General features: G+C 35.0%; 1 protein-coding gene across 5 annotated transcripts in view; it reads left to right on the forward strand.

Moving 5' to 3' along the window:
- Nucleotides 1-14,621, forward strand: part of TNC (tenascin C) — a 105,530-nt gene that overhangs the window by 37,470 nt on the left and 53,439 nt on the right. For all 5 annotated transcript variants that reach the window (XM_074211744.1, XM_074211740.1, XM_074211741.1 and 2 more), the window contains exons 4-9: nt 1,691-1,954; nt 4,072-4,187; nt 5,053-5,209; nt 12,025-12,294; nt 12,528-12,713; nt 13,878-13,967. In XM_074211744.1, the coding sequence (XP_074067845.1) occupies nt 1,691-1,954; nt 4,072-4,187; nt 5,053-5,209; nt 12,025-12,294; nt 12,528-12,713; nt 13,878-13,967 (1,083 nt within the window). The remainder of the gene's footprint in view (nt 1-1,690; nt 1,955-4,071; nt 4,188-5,052; nt 5,210-12,024; nt 12,295-12,527; nt 12,714-13,877; nt 13,968-14,621) is intronic.

Below are 14,621 nucleotides of genomic sequence, written 5' to 3' on the forward strand. Positions count from 1 at the left end.
TGAGCCCAACCGGGCACTAAGTGCAGAGAAAACAAAGAAATGCACAACAGGCTGGGACCTCAAGATGTTTACATTCTAAAGACTGAGATAAAGTATAAACTAAGTATATACAAGATAAAAGCAAAGGAGATGATAGAGATAGAAAAGATAAGATACAAAGAAGGAGAGACAGAAAAGGGAAAAGTGTTGACAGCATTATTGTCTCATGACATAACTCAAGGAACAGTTGGTAGAATGAAGGAATTTGAGGGGATCTCAAAAACAATCTGGCCACACAGTTTACAAAGTTATTTCTCCATAAAAGCTCTGGAAGGCAGAGCAGTCTTTTTCCAAAGAGGTTCTGAGGGGCGGCTAGGTGGCACAGTGGATAGTGCACCGGCCCTGCAGTCCGGGCAAGCCACTTAAACCCATTGCCTTGCAAAAAAAAAAAAACCTACAAAACAAAGAGGTTCTGTTACTAGTCCAAAGTCTTACTGCTATTTAAGAATCAAAGTTAGAATCTGAATCCAGTTCACCAGACTTCATATTCAGAGGTACCTTTTACTGTATCATCTACCTTTAGAAGGATACTTACCCATTGTTTCTTACCAATACACAAAGAGTATTTTAAAGTATTATTTTTTAAAAAAATTAAATGTCATCCTACTACAAATAGGATGAAAGAACTTCTGGTAATAATTAGAAGGGAATTTAGAGATCATTTAATGCAATTCCTTTATCTTACTAATAAGGAATAGAAAAGAGAAACATAATGACCCAAGATTTTATATACAGATGTTCTTGATATTTCTGAAATTAAATTCATTTCAATTCAATATAATGCTGTTAAATATTTACCATGTGTTAGGCACTGTGAGGGGGAACCATGGATTCAAAGATGAGAGATTAAAAGGTCCAGCTTTCATGGCATGAGTCAAGTTTTTTCTAAATGTTGTCACTGGAGAGCACACACAGGGTATTAGCCATATCAAGTAAGAAAAAGTAATAGTCCTAAATGAGCATTTTATGTATATAGTATGACTGCCAGAATTATTCTATGAAATGCTCTGCCTTCATGACAACCAGTAGTGGCCAGAAGTTAATGATTCTGTGTTTCAATACACTCAAGTTTTTCTGTTACTCCAGAATATGTTGAATTTTTTATATCATATATTCCATAATAGGAACCAAGGCTCAGATAATTTTTCTAAGCCTTATACCTGAAATTAAAGCACTGGTTTTTATTAAAGTTGATCAGGATTGTTGAACAAAAAAACTTGTATAAACAGATTTACTTTTCCCCTACCTAAATAATGAGAGACCACAATATAAGAATGAACATATTTCTATGATGTTTTAGTTTGATATATTTTCTCAGTATGACTTAAGACCTTAATTTGTATGTGAATTCAGAAAGTTGTTCACATTGCTTGTGATACATTTCCTTTATGCTTCCATTCTCTCTACCACATAGAACCTTCCCATCTTTTCCTTAAGCTTTCCCATTGTGCAGCACCACCCTCTAATACTATCTTTGATGGTCAAAAAAAAAGGGAACAAGAAAAACCTTTTAACTGCTACTTCTGCCTCTCTTGGTGGCAGATTGAAAGAAGGAGGGAGGGAAACAACTCAAGAGGAAATTACTGTTATTTTAGAAGACTAAACAGTGGCAATTTACTGACAGAGGGGCATTGTTTTTCCTTCCTGGCAGTATCCCCCCCAAAAGATCTCATAGTAACTGAAGTGACAGAAGAGACTGTAAACCTGGCATGGGACAATGAAATGAGGGTCACAGAGTACCTTGTCATCTACACTCCCACAAACTCAGATGGTCTGGAAATGCAGTTCCGTGTCCCTGGGGACCAGACATCCACCATCATTCGTGAATTAGAACCTGGAGTGGAATACTTCATCCAAGTCTTTGCTATCCTTGAGAACAAGAAAAGCATCCCTGTCAGTGCAAGGGTGGCTACATGTGAGTAAATTAAAAAGGAATTTTGCCACCCCCTTTCTATAGTGGTCACCGGCTTCTTTCATTTCATAGCATATATGTCAAGAACTCTCTTAGCTATTCTAGTATTCTGTGGAAAATATTGCAGTGAAGTTATTTTCCTATCCAGGATACAATGAAATGGCCTCCTAATAAATCCTTAGGAGTCTTTCTTTCAAATATTCTATGAAGGCAGAGACTATTTGGAAAACAGTATATGGCAATATCCTGATGATTCTGAGGAAGTAGTCCTTTGGAATTATTGTTATCATTAGTTTTATTATTATTATTATTATTATTATCATTATCATTATTATTATTTCATAATAATAGTTGACATAATGATGGCATAAGACCATTTGGAAAAAATAATAGAAATAATAATAATCAAGGAACAGTGAAGTATAGTAGATAGAGGACTGGCCTCAGAATCAGAGAGAACTGGGTTCAAATCCCATCTCTCCCACATACTGGCACACATATAACCCTAGGCCAATAACTTTACTTCTAATTGCTTCCTAGGAAGGCTCAGTCTATGTCAAATCAAATCATCATGCATTTATTAAATGTCAACCATGTGCTAAGCTCTGTGCTATGCACCAGAATTACCAAAAAAATATGGTAAAAAAAAATTCTTGCCATCAGGGACTTTGCAATCAAATAAGGGAAATGGCATGGAAACAACTGTAAAAATGAAATATATAAAAGATGAAGTAGAGGTAGTCTGAGAAGCATAAACATTAAGGGAGAGTGAAAAGGATGTGCCAACTCAATGACAGAGACAGTCTCCTCATTGGGAGAATCATATGCCAGTGAAATCACAGGCTTAATCCTATTCCTTTCCAAGTAACAATATCATTTTTGTATTGCTAAAGTGCATAGGAGTCTACAAAAACACTTCTACATTCATTGTTTCTTGATCTCAAAAAGCCTGAGACAAAGAAGAAAAGTATTAGCATCCTCATTTAAAAAGTGAAGTCAAGTGATTAGACTCAGGTCTTCTGATTCTCATTCTAGTGCTCTTCCTACTAGATCACACTGTCTTATAATAAAGTAGTCTAATAAAAAAGGAAAAAGAAAATTTATTTACCTGCTATATGAGCTGTGGTTTAGATGCTGAAGCAAACTCAAAGTCAGCTTCTAATTCAAAAGATCTGACCTTGAATGACAGGAAAAGAAAGTACCCTTCACTTTTTCCATGGAATTGGAATTCTGTGTGTGTGTGTGTGTGTGTGTGTGTGTGTAATTATTAACTAACATTACTATACCTCTTTAAAGATTACAATGCACTTTCTTTGTCCTAAGCATGTTGAGTATGTAGCCTAAGTATTATTATCTGAGGCTGAGGGGAGAAGAGAGGGAGAAATATAGCAAAGTAGTTTATTCAGGATAATGAGAAGTAGAACTGGGTCTTAAACCTTTGTCTCATGACTCTGAGGTCAAAGTTTTGTCTATTCTACCAGTTTACTTCAGATCAGTAAACTATCTCCATTTAAAGCATTTCTCTCCATTACTTTGACTGTGGCAAGTTTTAAATGATCATTAACAAAGCCTAATGGATTCCTTTCCTCAATTGCCCTAGTGTAAGCCCACAAGTTCTAGCCTGAGTTTGGAAACATCCAGATAGATGATTGTGTATTTTCATAAATGAAATAGTTCTTTTTAACAATGACTCATTTTCCTTAGACTGTTTCATTCTTGCCACATACAATGGAGCTCATTGACTGATAATTGGACAATGTTTTAAAAAAAACAATTTTTTTTAAAAGGAGGTTTTTGTGGTTTAAGTATTTCTTTCAGACATTATGAAGATATACTAAATGCAGTCACTGCTTTATTTTGAAAACTCTAGAGACAGGCAACTGCATGCTGTAGCTGGAAAGAGAAAAGCATTACTGTATATCACCACAGAATTAATAACCAAACATCTCCCAGAGATATTGGGAGTGGTGATAGCACTCAACTCTGCTTCTGAGGTTGATAAAATTAGAGATATATGTAAGCCATCCCTGGTGCCTTTGAATTCATCATTTCTCCCATCTTTCACCTTAATTTTATTTGTCTAAGAGTCATCACTTGCCTATTTTCCCTCTTTCAATCAGACCTACCTGCCCCAGAAGGTTTGAAATTCAAAGCTATCAAAGAGACATCGGTGGAAGTGGAGTGGGATCCTCTCGATATTGCTTTTGAAACCTGGGAAATTATCTTCCGCAACATGGTAAGAGCATATATGGCCAATAATGTACCTTCCCAAGGGTCTTAAAAATATTCAGAGAAAGAAATTTACTAACAATTCAGTCACACAATCAGAAAGCATCAGAACTGAAGGGAATGTCAGGGACTAGAATGTTAAAGCTGGAAAGTGCTTTAAAGAGATGGTGTCAAACAGTGCTTCCAAATTTATAGGGGTAGGCAAAATTCTCAAGTGAAGTCAGAAACAAATTAAAATATAATTGGTAAATGTATAATAAAAAATAAAAATACAATACAACATAGACAATGTTAATTTGTCAATATGCTGCCTGTAGGGATTACTAGAAGCTAAAATGTCAAAACTGGAAAGGTCCTCAAAACTTGGAATATTCAAGTTGGGCTGGCTCTTAGGGATCATCTAGTTAAATTTTCCTTACTTTTAAAGAGTAAAACTAGCACATTCAACCTTTTTTTTTTAATTTAAGGAGAAGGGAACAGAAATTAGCATAATGTGTATTTTGAAGGCCCTCGTTTCCTGTTAAAATAAATAAGTGAATTGAATCCCCTTGTTGGCTCTATGGGACTGACTACAGGGGGAAAAGAGAGGATAAACATATGGAAAGCATCACCACAGGGATAATGATATCTTGGCCCTACATAAATCCCAAAGGCCTGAATTATATGCCTGGCAAAGAAAAGAAAAAATGTGATGTTTTTCAAAAGACAGTTACACCCCAAATGTCTCATTTGACACATCCATCTCTTGGGAAAAGGATGTATTTTTTTGTCTATCACTGATGGTTGAGAAACTGTTTTTTCAGAAGTGAGTAGTACATTCAAATGGACCTATATATTACTGAACTCATCACTAAGTTCTTTCTGATTTTCAGAATAAAGATGATGGAGAAGAAATCACCAAAAGCTTGAGGAGACCAGAAACAACCTATAGACAGACTGGACTAGCTCCAGGACAGGAGTACGAGATATCTCTACATATTGTGAAAAACAACACCCGTGGCCCTGGACTGAAGAAAATAACAACCACTCGTGAGTATCATTCTTAGTACTGATAACATCCTTCATGAGAAATCCCAGGAGACCATAGGTGCCAAGTTTTAAATGGAATCTATGAGGTTATATGATCTACATATCCTTCCTTTGACAAGTACAAGGCCATTTACAGAATTTCAAAATAATAAGGCCCTGGAAATAGTTATGAGGCATATCAAATGGGATAATAGGAATTCCAAGGGAGAGACTTTTCAGATGGATCTTGGGCATTCCCCCAAACATCTCATTATCAAAGAACTTACTTGTTTAGAATATATTTCACAGTCCTAGTCACACAAACTTAGCTGAAGTACTTCTTCAGATTTTAAAGTAAACCATGGACTGTCAGAGTTGAAAGACACCTTAGAGATCATCTATTCTAACCCCCTTATTGAAAGATGGGCTGAGAGAAGGGGACTAACTGGACCCAAAGCTATTCAGTTATTGGTAGAACAAGTGATACAGTCCAGATCTCTTTGCACTCAGGTTCTCTTTCCACCTAACTAGGATGTCTTTAATTGAGTTGAAAGAGCGTCAAATTCAATCGTTGCATGGTATAGCCATTATCATTACTTTTGGTCTACATAGAAATGTACATCTCGCAGAAATAACTTTGACAGTGGTGAATCAAGAAGTGATATAACTACAGATATACATGTGTGTGTATAAATAGGCATATATATACACACATATATCATATGTAATATATTCATATATGTTATTTTTCCTATATATACTCATTTATATAAAACTATACCCAGATAGATATAAATATTAACATATGCATATATAACATGTGTGTTATTAAAGTCATCTTCTGATGTTTCAAGATGGTATAGAGAGGACATTGGTTTAGCTCAAGTTCTGGTAAGGTCCTACAGGTTTGGAAAGTCTAGCCCAGTAAATTTGGTACCAGAAAAGATCTATTAGTTAAGAACCATTATAGCTAGGTCCAAAGAGATTTATCATCATAAAATATCTATGAAAGGATTTATTTTTCAGTCCCAACAACCAGACCATCTTTATAATAAAGAGATTAAGGAAGCTTAGATGGCATCCTGAATAGAGTTTTAGACTACTTGTAATGAGAAAAATCGAAGTTTAATTCCTACATTAGATACTTATTAGCTTTATGACTTTGGGGGTTTTTTTTTGCAAGGCAAATGGGGTTAAGTGGCTTGCCTAAGGCCACACAGCTAGGCAATTATTAAGTGCCAGAGTCCGGATTTGAACCCAGGTACTCCTGACTCCAGGGCCAGTGCTTTATCCACTATGCCACCTAGCTGCCCCTGCTTTATGACTTTGAAAAGGTTATTTAAGCCATATCAACCTCAGTTTTCTCATTTTTAAAATGGGGATAATAATATTACCTATCTCGTAAAGTTATTGTTAGTGTGAGAATCTACAAGAGAGTATATTTGCAAACCTTAAAATGCTAAATTAATGTTAGCTAATATATGTGTATATACATATATACACACTCACACACTCTTATATATTACACACACATATACACACACAAACATGTTTTCCTGAATATCATTCAGCATATTTTGTATAACTATTGAACTGAACAAACCCTTGATAGGAACTAACCACTAGTCTATTGAACCTCATTGACAGGGAGAAACTGCAAAGACTTGTACTATTGAATCAGAAAGAAAGCTTCTTTTTGATATCACACCCATTTGACCTAGCTTAGGGCAAATTAATAGGTTTGTGCTCTGAATAATCCAGGCTTTCTCTTTCTTTCTGACAATATCTACATGCGGTAGGTAAAGGGCAGGTACTAACAAGAGAAATCATTAGGTCACAAAAAATATGGGCTGAGATCATCCCAATATTTGCCCAGCTCCAGGGAAGCTACCCTGAAAATATGTATGATGTAATTTCAGGGAATCCTATGGCTTTCTTAGCCTAAATTTTGGAAGGGTAGGCATTTCAGTTTTTAAGTCAACCTCATTCTCTATGTAATAATGAGTTAGTAACATTCTCTGTATGACTAGTAGGCAAATATATAAACTGGGTTTCCCTCACTAATATATATACAGTCTAAGTTTTAATCCATTTTATAAACTGGGACTCAGGGGTCACCTCTGTTCTACCTTCTTATCTCACCCAAAGTATTGCTGCAAACATTATGAATTTTGACCTGTAAGGTCACAGATTTTGAGCTAGAAGTAGTGATGTGCTACTAAAGTTTTAACAACCAGCTCTCTGAAAAAAAAATGCACACAGGACACTCTTTTAAATATTACCTTCCTTATTACTACTTTCACCATCACTTTTTTGAATTTAGAACAAACAAAATGATAAATCAGGCCCTGGTATAGTATTTGTCTGTTTCTAAGGCTTAAATACTTAGACTGAAAATTTAACAATCAGCTTTTGAGAACCAAGTAGAAGCTAACACTAGTACAGCAATGACAGGAAAGACTCTGAAAAGGTCTGATCTTCCCATTTTGCATATTTAAATAAAAATAACCCAAGAATTCAAGCGATTTGCACAAGGTGGCACAGGTAGCAGGAAGCAAAGATAGGATTAGAACCAGATTTTCTGATTCCAAATCCCAGCCCTGCCATTTAATACTTGTATGACCTTGAATTTCCCTGAGTCCCACATATATAAAATAAAGAGATTGAACTAAATGACTCTTAAGGTCTAAAAGTATAATCTTCAAATATTGAAATAGATTGTCTGATCTCATCATTACGCGAGTTCCCACAACAATGTAGATCATAACTCATTTTTCTCTATGGTTATAAACTAATAAATGTCTGAGACAAGATTTATATCTTCTTGATTCTAAGTCCAGCACTTTATCCACTGGGTCACCAGCAGCTCTGGCTTTTCCTTTGTCATTCCTCAAATTTTGCTACATGACTAGGCCATTTTTTTTCTTTTTTTCTTTTTTTTTAGATATTTTGCAAGGCAAACAGAGTTAAGTGACTTGCCCAAGGCCACACAGCTAGGTAATTATTAAGTGTCTGAGACCGGATTTGAACCCAGGTACTCCTGACTCCAGGGCCGGTGCTTTATCCACTATGCCATCTAGCCACCCCCATTTTTTTTCTTTTTATTAAACAATTCTTTTTTTTTTTGATAAGGCAATGTGGTTAAGTGACTTGCCCAAGGTCACACAGCTAGGTAATTATTAAGTGTCTGAGGTCAGATTTGAATTCAGGTCCTACTGACTCCAAGGCCACTGTGCCATCTAACTGCCCCTATTATAAAATTATTTAATGACATCTTACACTTCTATTCTTTTTCACTGTATTTCACTGGTCTCATATTGTATCCTGGTTTAAATTCACCCTAACTCTCTCATTTTTACTCTTTGGAGGCAATTATATTGCTGTTTTATAACAAGTGGAAAATCATTGGTTTTTAAGATGGGCTTTTTGCTTTCATGGTAAATTTAGAATAAGTAAAAAAAATTCCCCTCTTCCATAAAGCAAATTATCTATTTTATTCCTCTTTATTTAGTGAACCCAAATTATTTGTCCATATATACTATCTGACCCAGAATTACCTACTGTTGGACAGTCACTATAGGGTTTCCATCCAATTATATGCTGAAGTCTTAGAAATAGACATTCTTTATCAACTTGGCCAGACTATTTCATGGGATTATAGGTCTCTTCCAGGAAGCTCAACAGTATCTGGGGTTTGAAGCCTTAAGAACAATGTCATCCATAAATTCAGAAAATTTCACCATCCACAAGAAATCCCTCTTTGATTTAAACTCTGTCTCATCTTATTTAATGCAATGATAAATATCTTTGACAAGAATACATTTAGCTTGCCTGATGTTTAATATCAGAGGGTTATCAAACAGGATTATTTCTATTATCATATCTTTCAAGGAATCTTGAAAAATCTTGAGGTGCAGATGGGAAAAAACTTTATAGAAGGGCCAAGAAGATGATGTTTTGTTCTACCAAATCATTTCTATACATACATACATATACATATATATATATATAAATATATATATACATATACATATATATATACATATACATATATATGTATGTATATATACATATATATACATAAATGTAATTAACAAGCATTAAGCACAAGAGAATCCAAAAGTCTGCATCTTTCAATTAATAGTAAAATAGTAAAGAAACAGTTCATCATTTCCAAAAAAATCTATTTGGTTCATACTAATATTTTCATCTAAGATATCTTTGATTCATATAGAGATGATTTTCATATATGATTTTAAACAGATAGTTAATAGATATATTAGTTGACAAGTTCTGATGTTCTTTCTGTCATTTTTTTAAAAAGTATTATTAAGATATATTTTTCTAGAATTTTTGGATTTCTTCCCTTCCTTCATATTTGTATATTGATCTCTCAGCATCCTCAAAATTGTATTACTGGGGCAGCTAGGTGGTGCAGTGGATAGGGCACCAACCCTGGAATCAGGAGGACCTGAGTTCAAATCTGACCTCAGAGACTTAATAATTACCTAGCTGTATGGCCTTTGGCAAATCATTTAACCCCATTGCCTGGCAAAAACTTAATACATATATATATATATATATATATATATATATATATATATATATATATATATATTTAATCTTCTTTTGGTATATTTAGTTTAATACAGCTGCTCTTCTCATCTTGGTTCTCTTTTACTTTCTACTTCCTCCAGAACAAGCTATTAGTTAGAGTCCAACCATAGAGGTACCTCTGTACTTGATAGAATAAACAGTCTCTTAAAATGCTTGTTTTTTTCAAATCTCTTTCATTATTTTTTCCTTTAGTGGTCTTCCCTCCATTTTCATTTGTGCATGTCTACTGGATGACTTTGTTTAATTGGATATCTTGCCACACTTTCTTTAAACTGGTTTTTAATCTTCCGCCATTTCTCTCTACATTATGAGGTGATACTGATCATAATCATAATTCTTCATAATATTTCAAAAATCTGTTTACATTAAAACTCAGAGTTGTCTTTGGAAATTATCTCTGCTTGGAATGTAAGTCAAATGTTTGCTGACTAAAGTCTTTTTTGGGTTCTTTTGGTCTTCTTGTACATTAATTTACATTGACTAAACTTCTGGATAAAATTATTATAGTAAATTTTTATATTGTGCATGGTGTCCATTTCTAATTTATGGGTTTTAATTACTTGTTTAAATATTCCAAGGTTAAATTGTTTCAACTATATGTCATATATTTTCTCATATCCTTTATTTTTATTTTCACCTATTCTGATATTAGCTCTAATGAGCCCTGTATAGAGATAATTGACTCAGATAATACATCAATAACAAGTGGTTTTCTGTATGTTAAAATATAACTTTTATAATTCTTTATGATGTTTTGTTTTGTTTTGTTTATTTGTTTGGGTTTCTTTTTTTTGGGGGGGGGTTGTTTGCCCTAACTAGTGCCTGCAAATTCTTTTGGGCTTTTTGTTTATTTGTTTTCCCAAAGAAAACAGTTGTGATAAAGGAAACGTGAGGCTTCTGCATAAGCTTTTGACCTTTTTCATTTCTTCTTCCTGAATCATACTTTCCACTATATTTCTCCCTTCTTTTTATTTTCACTTATTTTCTCCACTATATTGAAGGCACCTTCTATGAGAATTTACATTGCTTTAGGTTTTGTCAAGTTCTTCATAGGATGTATTTACCATTTTAGCCTCATCGTTGCTACTGATGCATAAGCTACATTTATTTATGATGATATTTTTGCAAATATTTGTCATCATGTAGTATATGATGATTAAATTTTCTATTAAATAATATCTCTTGTGATTTCTGGGAATACAATAACCCCATTCCACCAACTCTTTCTTTTTTTGCCTACCCATGAACCATTTTTTCATTTAGCTGCAATTTCTTCTACTCTTCTGATTTTGTTTATAGTAAGGGCAGATAAGTAGTACTAGGAATGTGAAGCTAGACTAGTCACTTAACCCTGTGTTTCCTCATCTGTAAAATAAACTGGATAATGAAATGGCAAACCACTCTAATATTTTATCCAAGAAAGCCTCAAATGACTAAACAACAAAAAAGCCTGTAAAGACTGCTAATTCATCTACTCTAGCAGTCTGCCCAATGTTTGTTCTTGGACAACAATCTCACACATCAGGGTACTAAGAGCAAATTATAATTTATTGTATATCTAAAAACTATGTGATTCTTAACACCTTTATTCCCTTTTATACCACTCTGACACCAAGAAGTGGATGAGGTCACTATATTGGTTGTAGAGTCATCTTGTCTTTTAATTTTGTTTCATTATCCTCCCCTACCCCTATCACCAGTTAAAACCCTATTTTTAATGCGCCTCTCCATAAGTGCTAGAGTGATCCTTGGAAAAGAACCTCAGTATATTATGGAGGCTTTACCTGACCCTTTCCAACATTATAGAACCTACCATATGATATTCTTTGTTGGTATTAACTTCAAGAAGAACCAAAGTCCACTGAAACATCATGATAAGACATCAAAGTATTTTGTGCAAAATTCAATTTTTTAAAAAAAAATATAATAAATAAGGGTGGCTATGGGGTGCAGTGGATAAAGCACCGGCCCTGGAGTCAGGAGTACCTGGGTTCAAATCCAGTCTCAGACACTTAATAATTACCTAGCTGTGTGGCCTTGGGCAAGCCACTTAACCCCATTTGCCTTGCAAAAACCTAAAAAAAAATAATAAATATAATTTTATTAAAGGAATCAGTCTCTAAGCAGCCAAATGGTTTCATGGCTTTATGTGCCCTGATCTCTACTAATAATTCCTGGATGCTGATTCCTCTTAATTACATTTCTGTTTTTGTCTTCAGGTCTGGATGCTCCTAGCCAGCTAGATGTAAAAGATGTCACAGATACTACTGCTCTAATCAGTTGGTCTAAGCCCTTAGCTGAAATAGATGGCATTGAACTCTCATATGGTATCAAAGATGTTCCAGGAGACAGAACCACCATTGATCTCACTCATGATGACAGCCAGTATTCCATTGAAAACCTGAAACCTGATACAGAATATGAGGTGTCCCTCATCTCTCGAAGAGGAGCTATGTCAAGCAACCCAGCCAAAGAAACTTTTGTAACAGGTGAAAAAATATCACTAACAGCAATGATACATTGAACCACTGAACCTCAGTTTTTATCAGCAACACTAGATTATTTCCTTACCCTGAAATAAAATGCCTTGATTTTAAATTTAATGAAGGTAATTCCCTTGTCTATTATAGTACTTAAAACAAAAAGTGTCCAATAAATGTATGTTGAATTGGATTTCATCTTCTTAGATTTAACATGTTAATGACAAAATTCCCTTTCTCAGGTCTGGATGCTCCTCGGAATCTAAAGCGCATCTCCCAGACTGACAATAGCATCACCTTGGAATGGAAGAATGGCAAAGCTAACATTGACAATTATCGGATCAAATTTGCCCCCATTTCTGGAGGAGATCATGCAGAGGTTGAAGTGCCTAAGAGCAAACAAGCCACCACCAAAACCACACTCAAAGGTGAGAGCAACATCCTGGAAGATGCCCTGCCTCAAGGAGCCAAAACTTCACAGCATGATAGAGCCTCTTTGTATGCTTCTGACTGTGATTACTTGAGACTTTAAGCAGTCGAACTGACAAAGATCATTCAACCCTCACTTAAAGACTGATTTCTCTAGCAATCACACTTTATAAATACTGCTAAATCATTATCATTACCAAACATACCTATTGTATCTTTTTCCACTAACTCAATGGTCTATCCCTCAAAACAAAGAATTTTTTAAAAGGGGGCCAGGAGAGGGAAAGCACAGTTAATCAAAAATCTAGGCAGTGTTCCACTTCTGCATACAAAGGAGGGAGATCTCTTCTCAGCATAGTCAACAGCATTCAGTTTTGATTTGTTTCTCCATTTGTCTTGTCACAGTCATTGGGTATATTGTTTCTGGTTCTGTTAAATTCACTCTGGATTAGTTCATATACGTCTCTTTAGGTTTCTCTCTAGTCTTCATATTCATCAATTTTTACAACTTAGTACCATTCTATCTCATTCATGTACCATGATTTGCTTTGGAGATATTCATTCACTTTGTAAAACAGAATTTAAGACATTTTTTAAGTATCATAGAAGCCAGGACAGGATCTTTGATTACTTCAATGAAGGTGTGCTCTTCCCAGATGCAGATCATACACTTTCATGTTTTAGCATATAATTAATTAGCAGGCAGAAAAAGCAATCATCACCTGGTGAGGACACCAAAACAAGGGTGATCCTTTTAGAGTAGACTCACAGCATACCACTACACTGTCTCAAAATCTTTCCAGTCTAATGTGGTCCTATTTAAAGAAAACTATCTTTAGAGGAAGAAGTGGATTTCAAATCCCACCTGTGTCAGAGACTACCTGCATGATCTTGGGCAAGTTATATAAACTCTCTAGGTTTCAGCTTTTTTAAAATTTTAAAATGTAGGAGTTGAACTAGACCTATAAGGTCCTTTGCATCTCTGGATCATATATTACAATGATCCTCTGTCCCTTAGAAGGTCTACATGAAGCTTGTCCTAAGCAAATTACTGAGAATGTAGGTCCTCTCTGTGAGACCTCTGCTTAGGACTATATGAATATGTATCTGAATGCTTTCCACATCCACATGCTAATTTGCAACTCTCTTCTTTTTTTTTATAGGTTTGAGACCTGGAACAGAATATGGAATTGGAGTATCGGCAGTGAAGGATGATAAGGAAAGCAATCCCGCTACCATCAATGCTGCCACAGGTAAGGAGAGGTGGTGATGATAACCCCTATTTCTCTAGCCTTTTAATAAGCACTTTCCCTCAAACTACTTTGTGATCCCTAATTTTCCCTAATATTCTCAAGGAGGTGAAGAGTTGTTCAGGAGGTGGCACTGACAGTAGTCAGACTCAAATCTTGTAACTCAAGTCCAGGAATACTCCCTCTCCAGATAAACGCATTCCAGCCCCACCAAATCTCAGTAATTTTTTTTTTATTTACTTCATCACTGTCATCCCTCAAAATAAATCATGTAGTATTCTAGCCCTCTGATTCACACTTAGCTAGTAAGGTCCCTGGTTAGCAGAAGACCTATTCTTAGAAACTGTCCAGTTTGAAAGGATCAACCCAAGCTTGTCTCTACTCACAAAGCCTTTTCTTGCACAGGACCCGAGATGATAACAAAATAACATTCCAGTGGAGGTCTATTTCCACTATAATATGATGACATGAAAGTTCACATGTATATTCAGTTTCCTTCTATTTTTTAAATGATGATCTTTTCCTAAGTGGATTGTTGCCTGATTAGTTAAGACAAGTAGCTTTGTTCCCTTGATTTTTTTCTCTGTGGATCTTTATTCTGAATAAGATAATTCCTTTCTCTATTAGAATGTAAGCTCATTGCAAGTAGGGATTGTT

The sequence above is a fragment of the Macrotis lagotis genome, chromosome 1 (genome assembly GCF_037893015.1).
Source record: "Macrotis lagotis isolate mMagLag1 chromosome 1, bilby.v1.9.chrom.fasta, whole genome shotgun sequence".
In the NCBI taxonomy this organism is placed as follows: domain Eukaryota; kingdom Metazoa; phylum Chordata; class Mammalia; order Peramelemorphia; family Peramelidae; genus Macrotis; species Macrotis lagotis.